Genomic DNA, 21103 nt, shown 5'->3' with positions numbered 1-21103 from the left:
TCTCAATTAATGAACTATCAATTTTTACCTTTTATTAATCATTTTATATCAGAAACACTGTAATTTTTTTAATATTGTACCTCAATAACTTAAAAAGGTAACCTTTACAACACAAATTTAAGTTCAATCCTTCTATTATACAAGTATATATAATTATTAACCTAATCATACGTAAAATTAGCATGAAAACAAAACTCGTAGAAATACATATCAATGAGATCATAGCAAAGTAAATAATTATACACAACTTAATACATATATAAAATGTAACACAATGATACAATATTTGTTCAAGTAACAGCTCAAGTCAATTTTTGGCATACTCATCCTTGGTGAGAATGGGCATAGACTTACAATTATTCTAGAAAGGCTTCTTTTCACAATCTTTAGAGTGTACATGTCATTTTTTTTTTTTTCTAAAATATTTTACAAAATTTAAAGTTAAAATTAAATAGGCAGGACTGAAAAAAACCCATCACAGCTGTAGACAAATGGTAGAGTAACATACATATATAAAACTTACAAATGCATGCATGATCAGTATATCAGCTATCAAACATTTTCAACACAAGCAAAACATGAGAAATGGAAATCTCAAATATAGAATTAAGTCTGTGCTGTCTTAAATGGAATTTCAATATACAGTGATATATAATTATAATGTTCAAAACTTAGGCATGTTAGTTAAAAATTAAAAATGAAAAAAATAATGTCATTTGACAATACATTGTATTTACATTTTGTGTATGTAGAGGATGCTGTTATTATTGTTATTTTGTTATTTAAATGTTTTTATATTTTGTCAAAAACTCTCTCGAGCTTGTGTCATGTATGTTATATTATTTTATAAATGCAGTATCGAATTATCTTTTTTATCTTATCTTTATATCGAGATCTGTTTATTAATAAACTTGGTTTAAACAAACCCAGGAAGGATATCATAGAATGAAGGAAATATTTTCATTTATAGTAATCTGTTAACATAATGACTGCTTAAGTGAGTTATTTTCAAAACATATCAAACGCAATCCATAAAATAAATAACAAAATAACTAAAAACTATTTTGACCTGCTAATTAATTAGAAGACAAATTCTGCTGGAATTTCCCTTCCATCTAATATACTGTCTCATAAATGACATTGAATGATAAGAGGTTAAATCTGTTTTATCACCTTGCATCACCAAACTGTAATTTAAAAATAATAATACACCTTACTGCTTCAATCTGTTTACATTGTTTATATAGATTAAGGGAGAGAGACTGACGGAGAAGAAAAGACTTAAAGAAAAAAATTCTTGGCAATAGCATTATTTTTTTTTTTTTCAGAACAAAACACAAGTTTCTTAATCATGTTAATTAGATAATTATTTTTCAAGCACTGCCTGCCTGTAATTTGTTTGAATTGTCTATTATCAAACATAAGACTAGTATGATTGGCAGGTGGAAATATATATACAAATTCATATCAGCTGAAATTAATTTACTAACAATCATGTAGGATATGAAACTAACTACCTCTCAGCCAAAGTTGACCTCAGATCAATTTTGCTATTTTTTCTATGTTCTTTATGGTCATATAGTTTTATAGGTATAATTCGGAGTTTAGTATGACATCCATTATCACTGTACTAGTATACATATTTTAGAGGCCAGCTGAAGGACACCTACGGGTGCGGGAATTCTCGCTACATTGAAGACCCATTGGTGGCCTTTGGCTGTTGTCTGCTCTATGGTCGGGTTGTTGTCACCTTGACACATTCCCCATTTCCTTTCTCAATTTTATTCTACATATTTATATATCCTTGGATTTCATATGTAAGGTTTGAGCTTTCCTGATGAAGGTAAATCAAGAAAAATGCTTTAAACGCACAAAATACATAAAGTGATATTTTCATTTAAAGCTTTGACTTTTCTTGGTCTATTATCAAGCAAAAGAAAAAAAGGCCTCCGACAAGATTAACAAAAGAAGTATAAATGTCATGTTTGCTGCCAGTTCAAAAACAAACTTAAAAAATTGCATAACACCCATGATACCACTGCACTATGTTTCTTGTTATCATGGTTATAGTTTTAAACACACAAAAATTTAGCACTTATACATAGTGACATAAACCACTAATCTAAAATATATCAACAATTGGATTATTATGCACAACCAGTTTTTGTGTTAATCATGTTAATCAGTCCTCTTCCATAACATAACCAGTCTTTTCTGGCACTCTTTTACACCCTGTTGTAGAAAACAGTTGTTCTTCCTCAGGAGAATACTGTAATTGTTCTGCAATCTCTCGCACTTTTTCCTCCTTAATATCCCCATAATTAGTGTAATATTTCTTCGCCAGTAAATAGTCTTTAATACACTGACGGACATGCTTCCTCTCTAATGGTAGGAATGGAATATAGGCAGTAATCATGTGGCGTAGTAATACATCACTGTGATAAAAGCCACCTGAATATAAAAAGTTTATAATTCATTACTTATTTTACCTGATTTGAAACCTAACTTCCCCTTGATAAATTAAGAAATTATCAACAAATTAAGGTTATATTCATAGTTCTTCCCAAAGTTGACATAATATGATTTAGGCTTTTCAATTTATGTCTTTTATGTCATTCAAACCCCAAACTTTTTCCTTTTAACTACAATTTTGGCTTTCCGAAATTAAGGCTTGAGAGATCTGCATGAAATTATTTCCGGAAAAGTACTTCAGACTCTATGAAAAGAAACCATATAATAGGAGTTTCTTTAGGCAGACATAGTTCTGAAATGTTTTCTCTTAGTAAGCTCTTTGATGCCATTCAAAATTTATGAGTGGTTGAGACAAATTGATATTTTAACATATATATTTCATCTAGTTACTTAGATGACACTCTCTCATAGACTTACAACCAGATGCTCTGACAGGTGCAGTTTTATACGACCGCAGAGGTCGAACCCTGAACAGTTGGGCAAGTATGGACACAACATTCAAGCTTGATACAGCTCTGAATTTGGATTGTGATTAAATAGTTGACACAGAATAAATGTGGTCTAAGAACTTAAAAAATTTAAATTGGACATTTACCTATTATGGCATGTATGGTCCAATATCCAAAACTTAAATACATGGTTAGATTCAGCATTTCAAAGAATCCCAAGAATTCAATTTTTGATGAAATCAAACAAAGTTTAATTTTGGACACTTTAGAACTCAATGTGGACCAATTTGATAAAGGGGCCCAAATATCAAAAATATAAATACATGGTAAGATTCAGCATATCAAAGAACCCCATATATTCAATTTTTGTAGAAATCAAACAAAGTTTAATTTGGACCCCGATTTGGACCAACTTGAAAACTGGGTCCAAAATCAAAAATCTAAGTACATGTTTAGATTCAGCATATCAAAGAACCCTAATAATTCAATTTTTGTTAAAATCAAACTAAGTTTAATTTTGGACCCTTTGGACCTTAATGTGGACAAATTTAAAAACGGGACCAAAATTTAGAATCGAAATACACAGTTAGATTCAGCTTCTCAAATAACCCCAATAATTCAATTTTTGATGAAATCAAACAAAGTTTAATTTTGGACCCTTCTGGCCCCTAATTCCAAACCTGTTGGGACCAAAACTCTCAAAATCAATCCCAACCTTCCTTTTGTGGTCATTAACCTTGTGTTTGAATTTTATAGATTTCTATATACTTATAATAAAGTTTTTGTGCAAAAACCAAGAAAAATGCTTGTTTGTGCCCTTTTTTGGCCCTTAATTCCTAAACTGTTGGGACCAAAACCTCCAAAATCAATCCCAACCTTCCTTTAGTGGTTATAAACCTTGTGTTAATTTTATTGATTTCTTTTTACTTGTACTAAAGTTATTATCCGGAAAAGATCAGTCTTCGGACGACGACGATGACAACGTGATACCAATATACGACCAAATTTTTTTAACTTTTGCAATCGTATAATAAAGGTACCGCTAATTTATTTAAGTTCAAATTTTGTACCCTAGAGGTATAGTGCAAGGGTTGAGATCACACAAAAAATGTTTAACCCTGCCACATTTTTGTGCCTGTCCCAAGCCAGGAGCCTCTGGTCTTTATTAGTTATGTATGATTTCTAATTTTAGTTCATTTATATATTTCAAAGTTTAGTATGACATCCACTGAACTGGTACAAATTTGTGTTTAGGGGCCAGGTAAAGCATGCTGGGTGCAGGAGTTTCTCGCTGCATTGAAGACCCATTGGTGGTCTTCTGCTGTTTTCTGCTCTTTTGTCAGGTTGTTGTCTCTTTGACACATTCCCCATTTTTATACAAATACTTATCGTTGTTATGGTCCCTATATCTGAAATCATGGATTATGAAGTCATAAAAAGAGTTGTTGAGCATGTTTAGACAAGATTTTGCATACTTGTTTTTGTATTCACAGCTGATGTGGTCACTAACTTTTCCATATCCTTTAGTTCTATGGTGTCCCTTTCTTTCTCTTCATGCCAGAAACGTAATGTTTGCTGTAGTATCTCTGTTCCTGCTGTGTTACTATTTAGAACATTGTACATTATGAAACTTTTTTATTTCAATATATATGTCAAAATTTGAAATGAATTATCTATAATTTTGTGCTTTTTCACCTAAAAATATAAACTATCAGATTGTAGGTCCATTTTAGCATTATAGCTCTTAAAGATACAAAAAATTTAAACATACCTGGCTTTCAATTTTTTTTTGGTTTGACTGTTCCCGATCATTTTAGATTAATCCAGAAAAGCACTTTGGATGAATGATTTTTATTGTTTTGTATTATTTTTATATGCAGTGTATATTGTACCGTGATTTCTATCTTAAAGGTGTTTTAGGTTATTCTTATTAAAAAGTCATACCAATATAAGTGTCACTTGTTGTGTATCAGGATTCATCAACAGTTATGTGTTGTTCATGATCAATATAAAGATTTGGCGTAATGTGTTGTGAACTGGTGTTTGTCTGTTTTTGTCTAGCCATGATGTTTTCAGTGTATGCCTTGACCATCTTCTAGCTACCATTTTACCAAAAATGTATTTGCAAAATGCTTAATCATTATTGTCTCAAAATTAATTCATAAACAAAAAATGGGATTTCAACAATTCAAGAATAAATTGTATATGTACCTGTAATTCAGTGGTTGTCATTTGTTTTATCATAAAACAGGCATTCTTTTTGTTTCCGTTTGAAATGTTTCACCTTCTTTTAGAGCTTGCCTTCTCATGTTGCCCATTGTTGAAGGCTGTATGATGACCTACAGTTGCTAAAATCCACATTTTGTTGGATAGTTGTCTCATCAGCAATCATACAACATCACTCAGAGTGACACTCTTTTTTATATTTATTCATTTTCTGAGCACTTATGAATATAAATTAAAGACTGTTATATTTTCTCAACTTACATAATAATTTTCATTTTTTACAAACATTTTATCTTTTCAAAACCTGAATTCACAAGTTTATGATTGATTGTTATTTACTCAAAGCCTTTGTCAGGAAAACAGGCATATCTTCTCATATATGTTATGATGGATGATACTAAACCCCTAACGGGAAGGATTGTGCCTGATATTCAAATGATGAAATCATAATCTTTCAATCAGTTTAATTGAAGTCAGGAGCTGGCATGTCAGTTAACTGCTAGTAGTCTGTTGTTATTTATGTATTATTGTCATTTTGTTTATTTTCTTTGGTTACATCTTCTAACATCAGACTTGGACTTCTCTTGAACTGAATTTTAAATGTGCGTATTGTTATGCGTTTACTTTTCTACATTGACTAGAGGTATAGGGGGAGGGTTGAGATCTCATAAACATGTTTAACCCCGCCACATTTTTGCATCTGTCCCAAGTCAGGAGCCTCTGGCCTTTGTTAGTCTTGTATTATTTTAATTTTAGTTTCTTGTGTACAATTTGGAAATTAGTATGGCGTTCATTATCACTGAATTAGTATATATTTGTTTAGGGGCCGACTGAAGGACGCCTCCGGGTGCATGAATTTTTTTTATGGTCGGGTTGTTGTCTCTTTGACACATTCCCCATTTCCATTATATTTTTTTGTCCTTTTATCTTTGATGGATAGATGTCTCAGTTGGAATCATACAATTTCTTACTCAATACATAAACATGAAACCAATAATGGAAGAAAAATTATTAAGAACATAAAATGTTTATCTAACTCTTACCTTAAGAAAATGAAGATAGCTTTTCTATAGTTAATACCACTAAGATTATCATAATAATCCAGGTATGGCTTTATAGTATCAATTAGGCCTGGTGGCATCTTGTCTATCTCATCAAATATAAACATAGATTTCTCACAGTTATTGACACTTGTCTCTATTAGTTCTCTCAATTTGTCCTGAAAAATATTGAAAGTCAAGTGTAATTTTCAAAATACTTATACCGAGTACATTTTTTTGTTATAGATAAACAGTTATACAATATGTGTTATCTTGATAAACATTGTATTCTTTTTATATTGTACAAAGGGTTAAACAGCTTGATCATCATGATACAAATGTACATTATTTCAGTAAGTTTTAGACGTGTGAATCAAAAGGGACTTCAAATGAATTTAACTCAGTTTTATAAGTTTACTTGCATCCAATATACTCACCTTTCCCCTCCCCCCCAAAAAAAAAATAAAAAAAACACAAACACAAACATAAACAACAAACAATAAATGGGGAATGGAGATGCCCCTGCTTGCATATAAATGTAAAAACAGATATAGCTCAAGAACTGTTAAAGTAAAGCTACCTAAATTTGTACTTTGTATTTGAGACAAACTTAAGCATGTTAAGCATGTTAAGTCATGTAAGTAAGGGAATGGAAACAAAAAACTTAGCATTTTTTCCATTTGTAAATGGGCATAACTCTAGAAAGGTAAACATGACACCATCAAAAATTAAATTTGATCTGTGTTTTGTGGTATTTAGAATTGTGAATAAGTTTCATAACATTTGGAAGAGGCAAACTGAAATGAAAAATTTAGCAATTTTTCCAATTGTAAAGGGGGATAACTGTTGAACGGTAAATGTTATGTCACCAAAATTGAAACTTGATCTGAGTTATGTGGTAAAAAGCATTGTGTATAAGTTTCATAACAGTTGGTTAAGGCAAACTCAAAACTTCGAGACAGAAAACATTTTTTTTTATATTTTCACAGCCATGACCAATGACAGCATACAGATTTTCTTTAGTATGACAAGTATTTCAGTGTATGATGATGCTAGAGACCATATATACACTACATGTAACATAATGTGTTAACCTTATATAGAGGAACCATATCAGCATGTGGAAATTCTTTAGTCGAAGCAATCATATGAACAAATCCACTCTTCATTCCCTCCTTGTATAAATGATCAGCGATAATTTTGCTGACGTAGTTTTTCCCCGTCCCCGTTCCTCCGTGGAATGACAGAGCTAGAGCTTTGGAAGGATCTTTGTTTGATAAATGAGCTTTGATGTGACGTACTACAGCTTTTATAACCAGATGTTGTCCATAAACTTGATCTCTAAGACTTGAAGACAGTTCTGAAAAAAGAAAATCATTATTTGCTACAATTTTTTTGCTACACCCAAACATATTATTCATATTAGTAAAATATGCAGACTTCTGCATTTAAAATCATGATTATATGACACCACATACATCATGTACATGTATATAGTGTCATAGCTGTATAATAAGTTAATCATGCAGAGTTTGTGAAAAATGGTTGGTCATGTCGGTCAAAATGAGGTTGCGACCAGTACTTTTAAGGCTAGTGTTGGTTCTAATGACTGATGCATATTTCGGCACTTTTTTACATTGGTTATTAGATGTACCGCAATTGTTTCCAATAAGTGTTCACATCGGTTATCAGATGTACTGGCTGCCAATTTCTGGTACTGGTTTACTGATTTATCATACACAAATCAAAGCGGCGATCTACACTTGGTATAATTTGCTCATGGAGCCATCCCTGGCAAACAATCAGCTATTGAACCCTTCAATAGAGTAAATAAATACCGTAACAACTGAGAAAGAAATTCAGATGATGAAATGGATAGTGAAGATGACTCTAAATAAGAACAATCAGAACCTGAACCTGAACTGGTCCTTCATTGTTAATTTGCTGTTATTAATATTATTTCAGGATAAAATTGACAGATTTTGTAGGACTGACTAAAATTTTGTAGGACTGACAAATAATCATGCTTTGTCGGTTCCTGAACCGATGGGTCAAAAAAGTTGTCGCGAACTCTGATCATGATAATAGTCAAATAACAGCTCTAGGGGGATTTAGATGTTTTTTCGGGGGGCCTGGGCCACCCCTTTTGTAGGAACAATTTGGTTGATTATATAGGGAATCAATGAAGCTTGACCGGAGTGGGCCCCCTCTTAGGCAGTCAGTCAGTGGGCCCCACTTTTAAAAATTTCTGGATCCACCACTGAATGATGCCCTCCAAAAAGGTTAAAATCCATGTTTACCTGTTCTGATCATTTGTGCAATGATTCTTGCTTTAAACCTAGCTTCTATAATTGTTATAGAGATGTGGTATATTCATGTTATTGTTTATAATCAACATGAACAAGGATAATTGCTCCAGAAATCTAATTTGTTCCATCAGATATTTTAAAGTTGAAAACAAAGACTTTTTCTTCATGTTCTTACATCAATTTATCAGAATTCATTTCAATTGAGTGACCAAGAAAAAAACATTTCATACTGATAGTCCCAATAGATTGTTGGTTACTGAGCATTCTGAGTGTCCAGTAGCAAATATTTTAAGCATGTTCAGGACGAGAACAAGTTAACAATAATTTCAATAGTATATAAAAAAGAAGATGTGGTATAATTGCCAATGAGACAACTATCCACAAAAGACCAAAATGACACAGACATTAACAACTATAGGTCACCGTACGGCCTTCAACAATGAGTAAAGCCCATACCGCATAGTCAGCTATAAAAGGCCCTGATAAGACAATGTAAAACAATTCAAACAAGAAAACTAACGGCTTTATTTATGTAAAAAATAGGTTGGTCTTACAATACTCAATAGAAGGTGTCCAGGATGAAATCCAGAAGGTAGGAAAAATTTGGACTGCAACATGAAAATGAGGTTATCGTAGTGGGGATGCTTCTCCTCATAAGTACAGGTAGAACATATAAAGCCAGTCTTAATCAACTGAGCTGCGATTCTTTGGCTCAGTGGGTTTAAGCACTGACTGTCACACAGGCGACCAGGGTTCGAATCCCGGTGGTGACAAAATTTATTTGTACAGTAGATACATTTGTGTACATGCTTTCCCATTACATTTGGTGCCTGGCGAAAAAATCCACAATGGTTATCTGGAGTATAGGCAGGGTTTGTGTTGGTTAGAGCATATATATAAAAATATGATGATTCTTTTGGTGGAGGAATAGTGTAGCGGGGTTGCTTCCCCTCCTTAGTACAGGTTGCACTTTGTTAATACAGCTGTTTCTCAAAACATGCCTCTTTTGGGGAGATCTTGAATATACATAGAAAATTAATTTTGTTTACATACTGGTTCCCAGTTATGCTCTCTGTGTTCCATCTCACAGAGACATAACTTGGGAATGTTACCAGTAAATATACATGTGCATATTGTTTACATTGAAATCTGTGGTAACCTTTCATTCGAGGTAGGGGTAGTTAAGAAATTTAGTGTTAGTTTAAACTATGAGAAGTTCAGGGCATAAATACGTTGAAAATATGCCACACAACCCTATATATTTTGACCTTTGAAAAAAATTAGTGCATATGAACTTTCAATCATGTCAATTCTAGGATTAGATTTTTTTCAAAACTTCATAGTAAAAGTGGTACAGTTTTAGCCGTAAAAGGAGTTCCTATGGGAAATTGCAGTCAATATTTACAGAATTGCAACCGACAGGTAGGACATATAAAGCCAGTCTTAATCAACTGAGCTAGGGAATTGATTCTTTGGCTCAGTCGGTTTATGCATTGACTGTAACGCAGGCGACTGGGGTTTGTATCCCTGCCGTGACGATATAAATTTGTAGAAGAGATACATGCTCTCCCATTCTCCGGTTACAGTATCTTGGATTAATTATGTATATGGACCATAATTTGCTATTGGGCTCCGTTTCCTATAACTATAGAAAAGTGATAAAATGTGAATTACTGTAAGAAAAGTTGTAACTACATCTAAAGATGCCATTATTTTTATCAACATACAAGTGTATGCTACTCTTCCCTAGAAAAAAAATTTGAAATATACGAATTTCAAAGATTCTACAACCGTATTTTTGTGTCGTTTCTCGCGTTACTTTTTGCTTCCGAAGAGCATAACGCTGACTGATTTAAAGATAATCGTCACCGGCAAATTCGTAACTTTTGCTTTCAAATAACAAAGAACATCGACCAATAAGAATAGTGAGAAGAAAATGCCGAGAACTATAAGTATTTATGTAGCAGATGTAAGAACAGTGGCGTGATTTTTGTGTCCGATTTCGTAACGCAAATTTTAGATGATGTAATCTGCTTTGTCATGTTTGTTGTAATAGAATTCTTAAAAACGATATGCAAATATGAACTCTCGCGAGATGTTCAAACAGGTAAATCAGAGATGATTTACATTCTTGTTTTGATCTTCGTAATAATTAAGTAAGAAAATGACGTTATCGTTATGCGTTACATTTCACACGAAACAGAAGTCCAGTTATTTATTAACAATGATTAAAATTGTTTTTGTCCTAAGTTCTAATCATTTCCGGTCATACGTGAAACATGTGACTAACATGTGATCACGCCATTACAGCCGGACATACGATATACTAGTTCTAAACATTGTTTTTGTTTCCAACGGGATGTTAGCAAACATAATCTGTAGACTTGTTTCGACTTGTTTAAAAAAGGAAAATACAATTTTCAAAGAGATTGCGCCGGGGGTCTATTATTTTTCCTATGTGCATAATGTTACATACGATCTTGTGTGAAAATAAATGCCCAATGACTTGACAAAATCGATTTCAGATTTGACCGACGTTTAAACACACTACGTTTCCCAATAACGATGTAAAGGGTCCTTGGAAAATTCAATCGAAATTACGTCTCTTATCATGGTGCCGATGTTCGTTGGATTGATTTTGCTTCAACAGTAAATATTACTGGATATTTTAGGTGAATAAAGATAATGAAATGAAAAATGCATGTTAATATACCGTTACACTTGGAATGTACAAAGTTGGTAACTTGTCACAATTTTTAATTATTTTTTTTTTTTCATGTTCTGCAAACACTTTTCAGAAACGCAATAAACTTGTCAAAGGAAAAGTAAACTTTTACCAGGCATGACTTGAAAGGAAGTACTTTATTGATTTTAGCCCACTAAAGTAGGTTAAAATGTGGAAACCATGTAGATGGTGTACAGGTCACAAATATCACATGGTGCCTATTTTAAAGATTTTAATTCCAAGTTAAAAGTTTTTTTCTTTACTGGATTTAAAGAATTTTACATTGCCAATGATTTGGAATAAATTTTATATAACTGGAATTTCAAAACCAAAAATAAATATATTTTTTTGGCCAAAACATCAAGATACAACGATTATGGTATCCTGTATCAATGAAGAAAATATGGAAAATTCTGAATAAATTGTACTAATTGTTTTCAAAACAAGCACATATTTAGGAGTTTTATAATACTGTTACATATAAGATGGATTTTAAGAAAAAGTATACTGTTCAGATTATTTTAAGCAGATTTTGCAATAAAATAAAACTAAAAAAATGCTTTCGGTTTCTTATGGTTTCCTGTCAGGTTTAAAAAAACCTTTAATATAACATTGAAAATAGATTTTAAATATTAACATGAAGCAAGTAACACTAGTAATGGTGTTTATTTATGCCTTTTGAATTATATTGTGCAAAATAAAGAAAATAAAGATTGGTTTCCTGTTTGGTTTCATGTCACGTAAACGGTGAATCAAAATGTATTAATTTTTTCTCGAAAAACTCAATTGTTCCATTCATACTATTCTAACACCAACACAACCCACAAAATAAAAGTTAAAATTTTAGAACTTATAAAAAAGGATACAAAAAGAAACCAAAGGCCGAATACCAAATTATGGTCCATATATGCTGCATGTGATCAGATGTTTTTTTTCATTCTTTTGATCGTTACCTGTAGCATTTAAATTTATCCATCTCTTTGTACAGCACTCTTTAAATTGACATTTAATTGCCCTAAAGCTAGAAAAAAAAACCGCTGCAACTCCAGCTGCAACTGTAGCGACACCAGAGATAGGTTCTATGGCGTGACAAGTTGTGAAGAAAATGAAAATATAAGTTAATGCATGCAGCTTCTCAACTTTCATAATGATGACAGATTCTTCCAGGACAAATCTGGCATAATAAGACTAAAATGAAAACAAATATTTAGATGACGAGCTTTTCGAAAATGAAACCGGAAATGTCAAAATGGTGTGAAAAGTTACATCTAAACGGATTGTCCCGAATATCCGTATTTAACTTACTATTGTTGAAAATTCCATCAAATATATATAAAAGTAGCTGAGTATACCATATTTATTTGAAATGTTTAGGTTTTTTTTAAATGCAATGCAATCCACAGTCATAAATGCACTGCTAGGATCAGAAATATCTTTAATATTAAATACTGAAAAATATTGTTATATACATAGTAATAATACGCCAAACCTCAGTTTTAGAAAACAAATAAGCACTCTAAATTAAAAAAAAAAACAAAGTTAAAGTATGCAGTGCTGTAGTAATTGAAATCAAACAGAACAAAGTAATTAACCAAAAGAACATTTATATATAACTTATCGACAGAGGTATACCAGGGCAAAGGACTACAAAATTGACTTTATATATCTTTATTCTGTCAAACCTTTGCCATTACAATGGTATGTATACAGGCACTACATGACATCAATAATACAGACATAAATACATGATTACACAGAGCAAAATATGTACACTATTTACAATTATACTGATAATATTTAGCCAGGAGGGTACACATGGGAATTTATAAATCTAATGAAAGTACACAGCTTTCTCAATTTTGATTTTATATTTAAATTCATAATTTTCTTAAACATAATATTTTGACGATTTACATATTTTTTATCAATACATTCGTTTCTTTTTACTGACATCTCTGTGCACATCATAATATAATGATACTCATCTCCAAGATCGTTAGAGTTACATAATTTACAAATTCGTCTATCTCTCTGAATATTTGTCCATCTCCCTATCTCGATGGGTAATTTATGGTTAATGGTTCTAAATTTGCATAACGTATAAATATCACGAAATTCTAAAATATCAAAATAGTTCTCAAACCCAAAAGTATCCTTAAAAATTCGATAATTTAATGTCTTCGAACATGCTTGCACATTTGAAAACCATGTTTGTTGAAACTGATCTTGGAGTGATGTTCTGATTGTATTCTTTAGCCAAATGTCACTAATACATGTTTGAGACAACCACACAAAAGATAATCCCGTTTCATTAAAAATAGATTCAACATGGTTTAACCATCTAAAATTTACATCATTTTCATTTGACAGCTTATACAGTAGTTTATAAATGGTCGCTGATAATTTAGTCGGTTTACCACATACTAATTTCACCCAAAATGATACCATACGGACTTTAATATCTAAATTGATGGGATATCGTCCAAGTTCACCATATATTACGCAATTTGGGGTAGAAGACTTTAGGTGCAGAAGAAGCTTATAGAATTTTAATTGAACTTTCTCCAAAATGTCGCTATTCCCAAACCCCCAAATTTCACAACCGTACAATAAGACCGGTTTCACTAACTTGTCAAATAAATCTAATTGACAACTAATAGATAACCCATGTTTTCTCCCCTTTTTGATTACCTCATACATTGCCTTTGTAGCTTTTTCTGCTAAGTGTTTTCTACAGTGTTTAAATGCCCCATTTCGTGAAAAATAGATCCCAAGATAGTTGAATTCTTGAACGATATCTATAACAGAGTTATCATATGTAAAACTGAGATTTTTGGGTTGTCTTCCATTACTAAAAATTACAATTTTTGTTTTTTCTACATTAAAACATTCTACATTTCATTTTCCAGACATCACAATTTGAGTGGAATTTATCTAGCAATAATTGAAGACTTTAAAGCTAGGCGTGTATACATTAGTCACAACAATTTGTATACAACATCAACAAATTATGCCATACCTATACATGCTATAATGATTGTCAGACTTAAATGTTCAATTCCATGGACAGTATCTTTAAATTGACTAAAATGTAGTACTGTATAAATGGGGAGTTACTCACTTGAACCATGCCTTGTAAACCATCAAACCTCAACCGAATGGGTAAGCAAAAAACAAGTTTACTAGCACTTCCAGTTGAGCTTTTCTGGTACAAATTATCAAAAAATAAAGATAGGGTAGGTTGCCTTTTCATCCGTTTTGTTAATCTGTTATTAAATAATTTATTAGATAGGAGAATTTCATGCCGCCAACCCCATAGACAATTAAATGAGCACTGGTCTCAAAACATTTTGTTCTTTACGAATATAATTTTATAAAGTTAAATATGTTGCATATGGAAAGAATATCTCCCAAATGGTTACAATATTTCAGGGCTTGTATTTCAAGCTTAGCGCTTGCTTACATGTAAATTTATACACCGAATTCGACTCAATCGATGATGTTTTCGTTGTGTCCCCATCCGGGGGTTACCGCTTACTAGGTAGTAATAGTTTTCCTATTCTGACATAAAATAATATCAACGATATATATACTTTATAATATTAAAAAAACAGGACAACTTGGGTTTACAATCAATTATGTAGTTTAAACTATTAGACGTGTGATTGCATAGACTTAAAAAGAGAGCACAACTGTCGATCGACCAACAATGATTAAAATAAAGGCAACAGTAGTATACCGCTGTTCGAAATTCATAAATCGATTGAGAAAAAACCAAATCCTTGTTACAAACTAAAACTGAGAGAAACACATCAAATATAAGAGGAGAACTACGACACAACAGAAACGCAACATCAAAATATAACACACAGAAACAAACTATAATATAAAAATGGCCATTTTCCTGGTCGACTTGGTACAGGAAATTTCAATAAATAAAAAAAAAATGGTGGGTTGAACCGGGTTTTATGGAATGCCTAACCTCCCGATTTTATGGTAATGTTAAATATAATATTAAAATGACAACATTACATGATAGGACTACAATACAAACCCGATGCTCCGCAGGGCGCAGCTTTATACGACATCAGAGGTCGAACCCTGAACAGTTGGGGCAAGTATGGACACAACATATTTAAGCTTGATACAGCTCTGAATTTGGATTGTGACTAAATAGTTGACACAACATAGGTTTCTGACACAGAATGAATGTGGTATAAGAACTTAAACTTAAAAACTTATTTTTTTTAGATTTGACCATTACCTATAATGGTCCAATATCCCACATATAAATACATGGTTAGATTCAGCATATCATAGAACCCTAAGAATTCAATTTTTGATGAAATCAAATAATGTTCAATTTTAGACCCTTAAGACCTCAATGTGGACCAATTTGATAACCGGGCCCAAATATTAAAAATCTAAATACATGGTTAGATTCAGCATATTGTTGAAATCAAACAAAAGTTTAATTTTTGACCCTTTGGAGATTAATGTAGACCAATTTGAAAACGGGACAATACTGTGCAATTGAAAATTTCTTGCTATTGCGCAATATTGTGCAATTAGATATTTCTTGCTATTCGCAATACTGTGCAATTGAAAATTTCTTGCTATTGCACAATACTGTGCAAATGAAGATTTCTTGCTATTGCGCAATACTGTGCAATAGAAAATTTCTTGCTATTGTACAATACTTAATATAATAATTCTGACCCCGATTTGGACCCACTTGAAAACTGGGCCCATAATAAAAAATCTAAGTACATGTTTAGATTCAGCATATCAAAGAACCCCAAGAATTCAATTTTTGTTAAAATCAAGTTTAGTTTAATTTTGGACCCTTTGGACCTTAATGTAGACCAATTTGAAAACAGGACCAAAAATTTAAGAATCTGAATACAAGGTTAGATTTGGCATATCAAAGAACCCCAATAATTCATTTTTTTATGAAATCAAACAAAGTTTAATTTTGGCCCCTTTTGGCCCCTAATTCGTTGAAACCAACACTCCCAAAATCATTCCAAACCTTCCTTTTGTGGTCACAAACCTTGTGTTAAAATTTCATAGATTTCTATTAGCTTATACTTAAGTTATGGTGCGAAAACCAAGAAAAATGCTTATTTGGACCCGTTTTTGGCCCATAATTGCTAAACTGTTGGGACCTCAATTCCCAAAATCAATCCAAACCTTCCTTTTGTGGTCATAAACCTTGTGTTTAAATTTCATTGATTTCTATTGTCTTATACTAAAGTTATTGTGCGAAAACCAAGAATAATGCTTATTTGGGCCTTTTTTTTGGCCCCTATTCCTAAACTGTTGGGACAAAAACTCCCAAAATCAATCCAAACCTTCCTTTAGTGGTCTTAAACCTCGTGTCAAAATTTCATAGATTTTTTTTTACTTAAACTAAAGTAATAGTGCGAAAACCAAGAAAAATGCTTAGTTTGGCCCTTTTTGGCCCTTAATTCCCAAACAGTTGGGACCAAAACTTCCAAAATCAATCCCATCCTTCCTTTTATAAACCTTGTGTTTAAATTTCATAGCTTTCTATTCACTTAAAATACTAAAGTTATAGTGCGAAAACCAATAGTCTTCGGACGTCGCCGCCGACGACGACGACTACGGACGATGACGACGCCAACGTGATACCAATTTCAATTTTTGCGGTCGTATAAAAAATGGGAGAACATATATATAGGATAGAGAAACACATGAATAACAGATAGCTAACAAAAGGGGCCAGGTTTAAAATGTAATACGCCAGACGCGCGTTTCGTCCACACAAGGCTAACCAGAGACGCTCTGATGAAAAAAGTTCGAAAGCCAAAAAAATAAATAAATAAATAAATAAATAAATAAAAGGGTCAAAGTTGAAGAGCATTGAGGACATTGAGGACCAAAAGTTCTAAAAAGTTGTGCCAAATACGGCTAGGGTGTTCTCCCTGGGATAAGATACTTATCATTTAGAATAATTCATACTTTTGCAAACAGTAAATTTTTATAAAATGACTATATAATAGATCATATTAGTTTAAACAGAGGCACTTAGCTAACTCATAGGCGTTAAAATTATTGCCTGAAATTTCCAGGTATTAAGCATATTCAGTCATGAACTCTGATGAAGATTTTCAGGCAATAAGTGAACTTTGAGAATTTTAATAATCTTCCAAATACAAGTCATGTTCAGTCCCACATTCGTTGAAATATTCTTGATAGCTAGTGTTTTAAAATTTAATTTCCAAAAACATATTCTAAACCTATTTAAGGTAACACGATACCGAATGACGTTACGCCACGAGTTACCGTTCCTGACGTTATCGAATAACGTTCACAGAGACAAATTGAAGCCAATGCAGCAGGTTTTGCAATCACAAAGTGATTATAATAAATAATTAAAAAAAAATTTTTTTGGTTACTATGTGACATTTTTAACGGTAACTTTTTCTAGATACAGAGTGCCGAGAGTATTGATGCAATATATAACTATCGTTTTCCGGCAATGCTAGTACTCATGTTGTTAATCTATAAAAATGTATTACTTTACTTTATACATTCTGTTTCTTTAATATATAAGCATCTGCACGATTTATCTATATATGTTCTTATGCATAATATCGCTTTATTTTAATATTCTTGGCCTTATTTTTGCAGTAAATACTTATTCATGATGCACGCCGTATCCCCATCAAAATTTTGTTTTGAAAATAGAAATCTATTCTATAGAAACTTCGTATGATGTGTAATAAACACAGGCAATTGCACATCTATTAATTCGTGTTAAAATAGTCGTTTAAAACACGGCTCGATCAAAATGGGAAAAGGAAATTTATCTGGATGAGAATACGGATAGAATAAGGCGAAAAAGCACAATACAAGCAGACTTTGAAACTCATACAGAAAATAGTTTGGTAGTGTGGAATGTAAAGAAATGGTTTAACTTGTTAATTTTGCCGAATAACTTTCTCTGTGTTCCAGTATAAACAGTCTCTGAAATTCATTGGTTTGTACAGAGTAAATCCGATATAGTTTCGGAAACATTTTAAAAATAAAGTGCTAGATTTGTTATCCTATAGACCAATGCTACACGGGTTAGACAGCAACATCGGAATGAAGCCTGAAAAAGTTAACGTAGGCTGATAAATACATGGGAACTAAATTCGGCAAAACAAAAATCAGGTCCCGTTAGTCTGATTAAAGCCAGCCCCAAGTATCCACTTGCGTCTATATAAACGCAAGTTGATAGTCGTTACTGGCTCTAATCATAAAATTGAGAATGGAAATGGGGAATGTGCCAAAAAGACAACAACCCGACCATAGAAAAAAACAACAGCAGAAGGTCACCAACAGGTCTTCAATGTAGCGAAAAATTCCCGCACCCGGAGGCGTCCTTCAGCTGGCCTCAGACTGGTTCCGTTACAATTTTTTTCTCTCGAAATTTATAAACAAACGACTGACTAACTATTATTCAAACGGCAGAAAGAGACTGAAATAGCTAGATCTTGAAATCATTTAGATTTTATATTCGTGTTAACTCAGTTACGCTTGCATGGGTATTCGGTGGTAGTGTGTTTTTTTGTGTGTGATTAGAGTTGGAAATAATGTACATGTACAAGTTAGGAGACAAAACGACTGGAAGAGAATTAACATAGTTGCCTTTTTTGGACCTGAGGGGCATATTGCTCACATACTAGGCGTCGGGAAAAGCCCGAGGAGTTTTTAGAACAAGTATGCAGCTTTCATGTAGTTTTATATACATGTAAAAAAGAACTGTATGTATTTCTTTGTGTGGATAAATATACTATATATAAATGGAACTGAGGACAGGGGACCCTTTAATATTTACCTGAATTTGTGTATATATATTCAGTTACTTAGTTATTGTCTTTATTTGTTTTTGTTGTTGTTATATGTCACAAACTGTAAAGTTTATATGGCAATAAAACTTTGAATTGAATTGAAAAAAATATATATATATGTACATTGTGATATAAAATGTATTTGTACTAGCTTTAGAAACACGTTGAAGAGCGAGACTCGCCGAGTTTTCTACTTGTTTCATAGTGAGTACACATACGTTTTATATTTCTGACAATGTACATAATTTTTTTATTTTGTTTATATCCTACAATTTACACCCCAAGGGTGACTAGAGATAGAAATATGGTCACTTGGTCTTATTCCGACCGGAGGTAAAATGCTTTCAAAGTGGGGCGTCAATTTGGCTGTGCGGGATGTATTATTTATTGTTAAATTGTTCTCGTCCTGAACATGCATAACATATTTGCCACTGGACGTTAAGCAACCAGCAATCAATCCTACAATTTACAACCGTCACTTGAAACTTTAGTTGTTAATATTTAGATCATTGACTCAATTTTTCAAAGAAATCGATAAAGTTTACGAACATTTACGCAGACATAATTATCTACGTTACCGCTTGCTCATTGTGGAAGTGGGGGTAACATGAGACTTTATTTGTAAACGTACAAATACAAAGAAAAATAAAGGGAATATCTTATACATTGTATGTACAACAGTTGGCTGTTAGAATGATAAATGGAGATATGGGATATGCAATTAATAAGAAAGCAACATCTGGAGCCAGGACATTTAACGACATCAAAGCCAAAGACATCAAGCAAATTGTGACTATTGCTAATTGGACGAGTATCTTTTTATTTCTTATTTGTAGTTTTAGTAAACGTTGGGCCCTAAATTGGAGAGTTTTGATAAGTTTGTGGAGTATAATTATCACAGTATCATTCAGTCTATTAGTAGATATTTGTTTAAGTCTTAAAACTTTTGTTCTTCTGGAGAAAATTCAAACCATAATGAAATAAGGAGGTGCGGTAAAATTGCTAATAAATCAACTTTCCACCAAAGACAAAATGACTGAAATGTTAGTTTGCTCACATTGCTACTTCATTTTAGATCACCATATTACCTTTCCGTTATGTCACCAAAATGCTAATAGAGCACGTATCATCATATACACGTAGTTTCACCCATGTTCGTTTGATCGTCAATCCCGCACTTTGTAGTCTCTTTGCTTCAGGTTTAAATTATGTACCTGGTGTTACTACTCATATTAAAGGTGCGCATTTCGTCTGGATTTTCTTTATTTTTTGTTCATGACAGGTTGCTGGATTAGGCATTTTAATAAAATATAAAAGGCACGCGGAGTACAGATTCCGTTGTGTTATAAAAGTTGTATTTGATGATAATACATAACATAAATAAAGGTTGAGGATGAACACGGATGCGGCCACTTTCATTTTTGACGAAAACCATCTGAAAAGTGACGTTTTTTGGCATATTTGATAGATTTTTCATATTTAAGCTTCAATCGGAGCGTTTTTAATGACTGAATCAGTTAAAATCTTTTACATAAACTAATCGAATCAATTGAAATAGACACTTAAGTGTTTAAAAAGTGTCCTAAATATCTCTTTAGATGAAACTGAAATTTGGAGCCAAAATCGGCCCTTATCGGACCTACTCCTTTAAGCAGAACCAAATTTCTTGAATCTTTGCGGAATATAGATTTAAATCAGGGAAAACAGATATCATATATCTAAGGCAAAAGTACAATGACCACTTGGCAAAGACTAAACTTTCAAAAACAGAAAATAAGGCAATTAAAGACTATTACAATTTAAAATGATAGGATATTTTTACCGTTGGAGGTTTGAAAGACTGTAAACTAAAGAAGTGATACAAAATTTCAAAGTTTATATAAGAATAAGAAGATGTGGTATGATTGACATGAGACAACTTGAAGTATCATGAGAAGATTGCCTCTGATTAAGATTTTGTTTCAAAATATTTGGTGTTCCACATAATCAGCAAAGTGACAAAGGTCGTGAGGAATTATCT

General features: G+C 32.4%; 1 protein-coding gene across 1 annotated transcript; it reads right to left on the bottom strand.

Moving 5' to 3' along the window:
- Positions 1-17: 17 nt before the first annotated feature.
- LOC143042078 (torsin-1A-like) lies at positions 18-12437 on the bottom strand. Its single transcript, XM_076214320.1, has 5 exons — positions 12175-12437; positions 7282-7547; positions 6191-6366; positions 4397-4524; positions 18-2451 (listed from the first exon to the last, which is right to left on the bottom strand). Exons 1-5 carry the CDS (start codon positions 12365-12367, stop codon positions 2183-2185), a joined length of 1032 nt encoding a protein of 343 aa, XP_076070435.1. The 5' UTR covers positions 12368-12437; the 3' UTR covers positions 18-2182.
- Positions 12438-21103: the final 8666 nt, after the last annotated feature.

This window comes from Mytilus galloprovincialis, chromosome 8, assembly GCF_965363235.1.
Source record: "Mytilus galloprovincialis chromosome 8, xbMytGall1.hap1.1, whole genome shotgun sequence".
NCBI lineage: Eukaryota > Metazoa > Mollusca > Bivalvia > Mytilida > Mytilidae > Mytilus > Mytilus galloprovincialis.
This window is presented reverse-complemented; position numbering and strand designations above follow the sequence as displayed.

Bases quoted from the DNA above. Each gene is read 5' to 3' on its own strand.
- LOC143042078 (XM_076214320.1), bottom strand. From the start codon at position 12,367: ATGAAAGTTGAGAAGCTGCATGCATTAACTTATATTTTCATTTTCTTC. The intron at 7,548-12,174 runs GTAACGATCAAA...TTCTTTTTTCAG, and splicing joins GATAAATTTAAATGCTACAG to AACTGTCTTCAAGTCTTAGA. The intron at 4,525-6,190 runs GTAAGAGTTAGA...TGTTCTAAATAG, and splicing joins GCTATCTTCATTTTCTTAAG to TAACACAGCAGGAACAGAGA.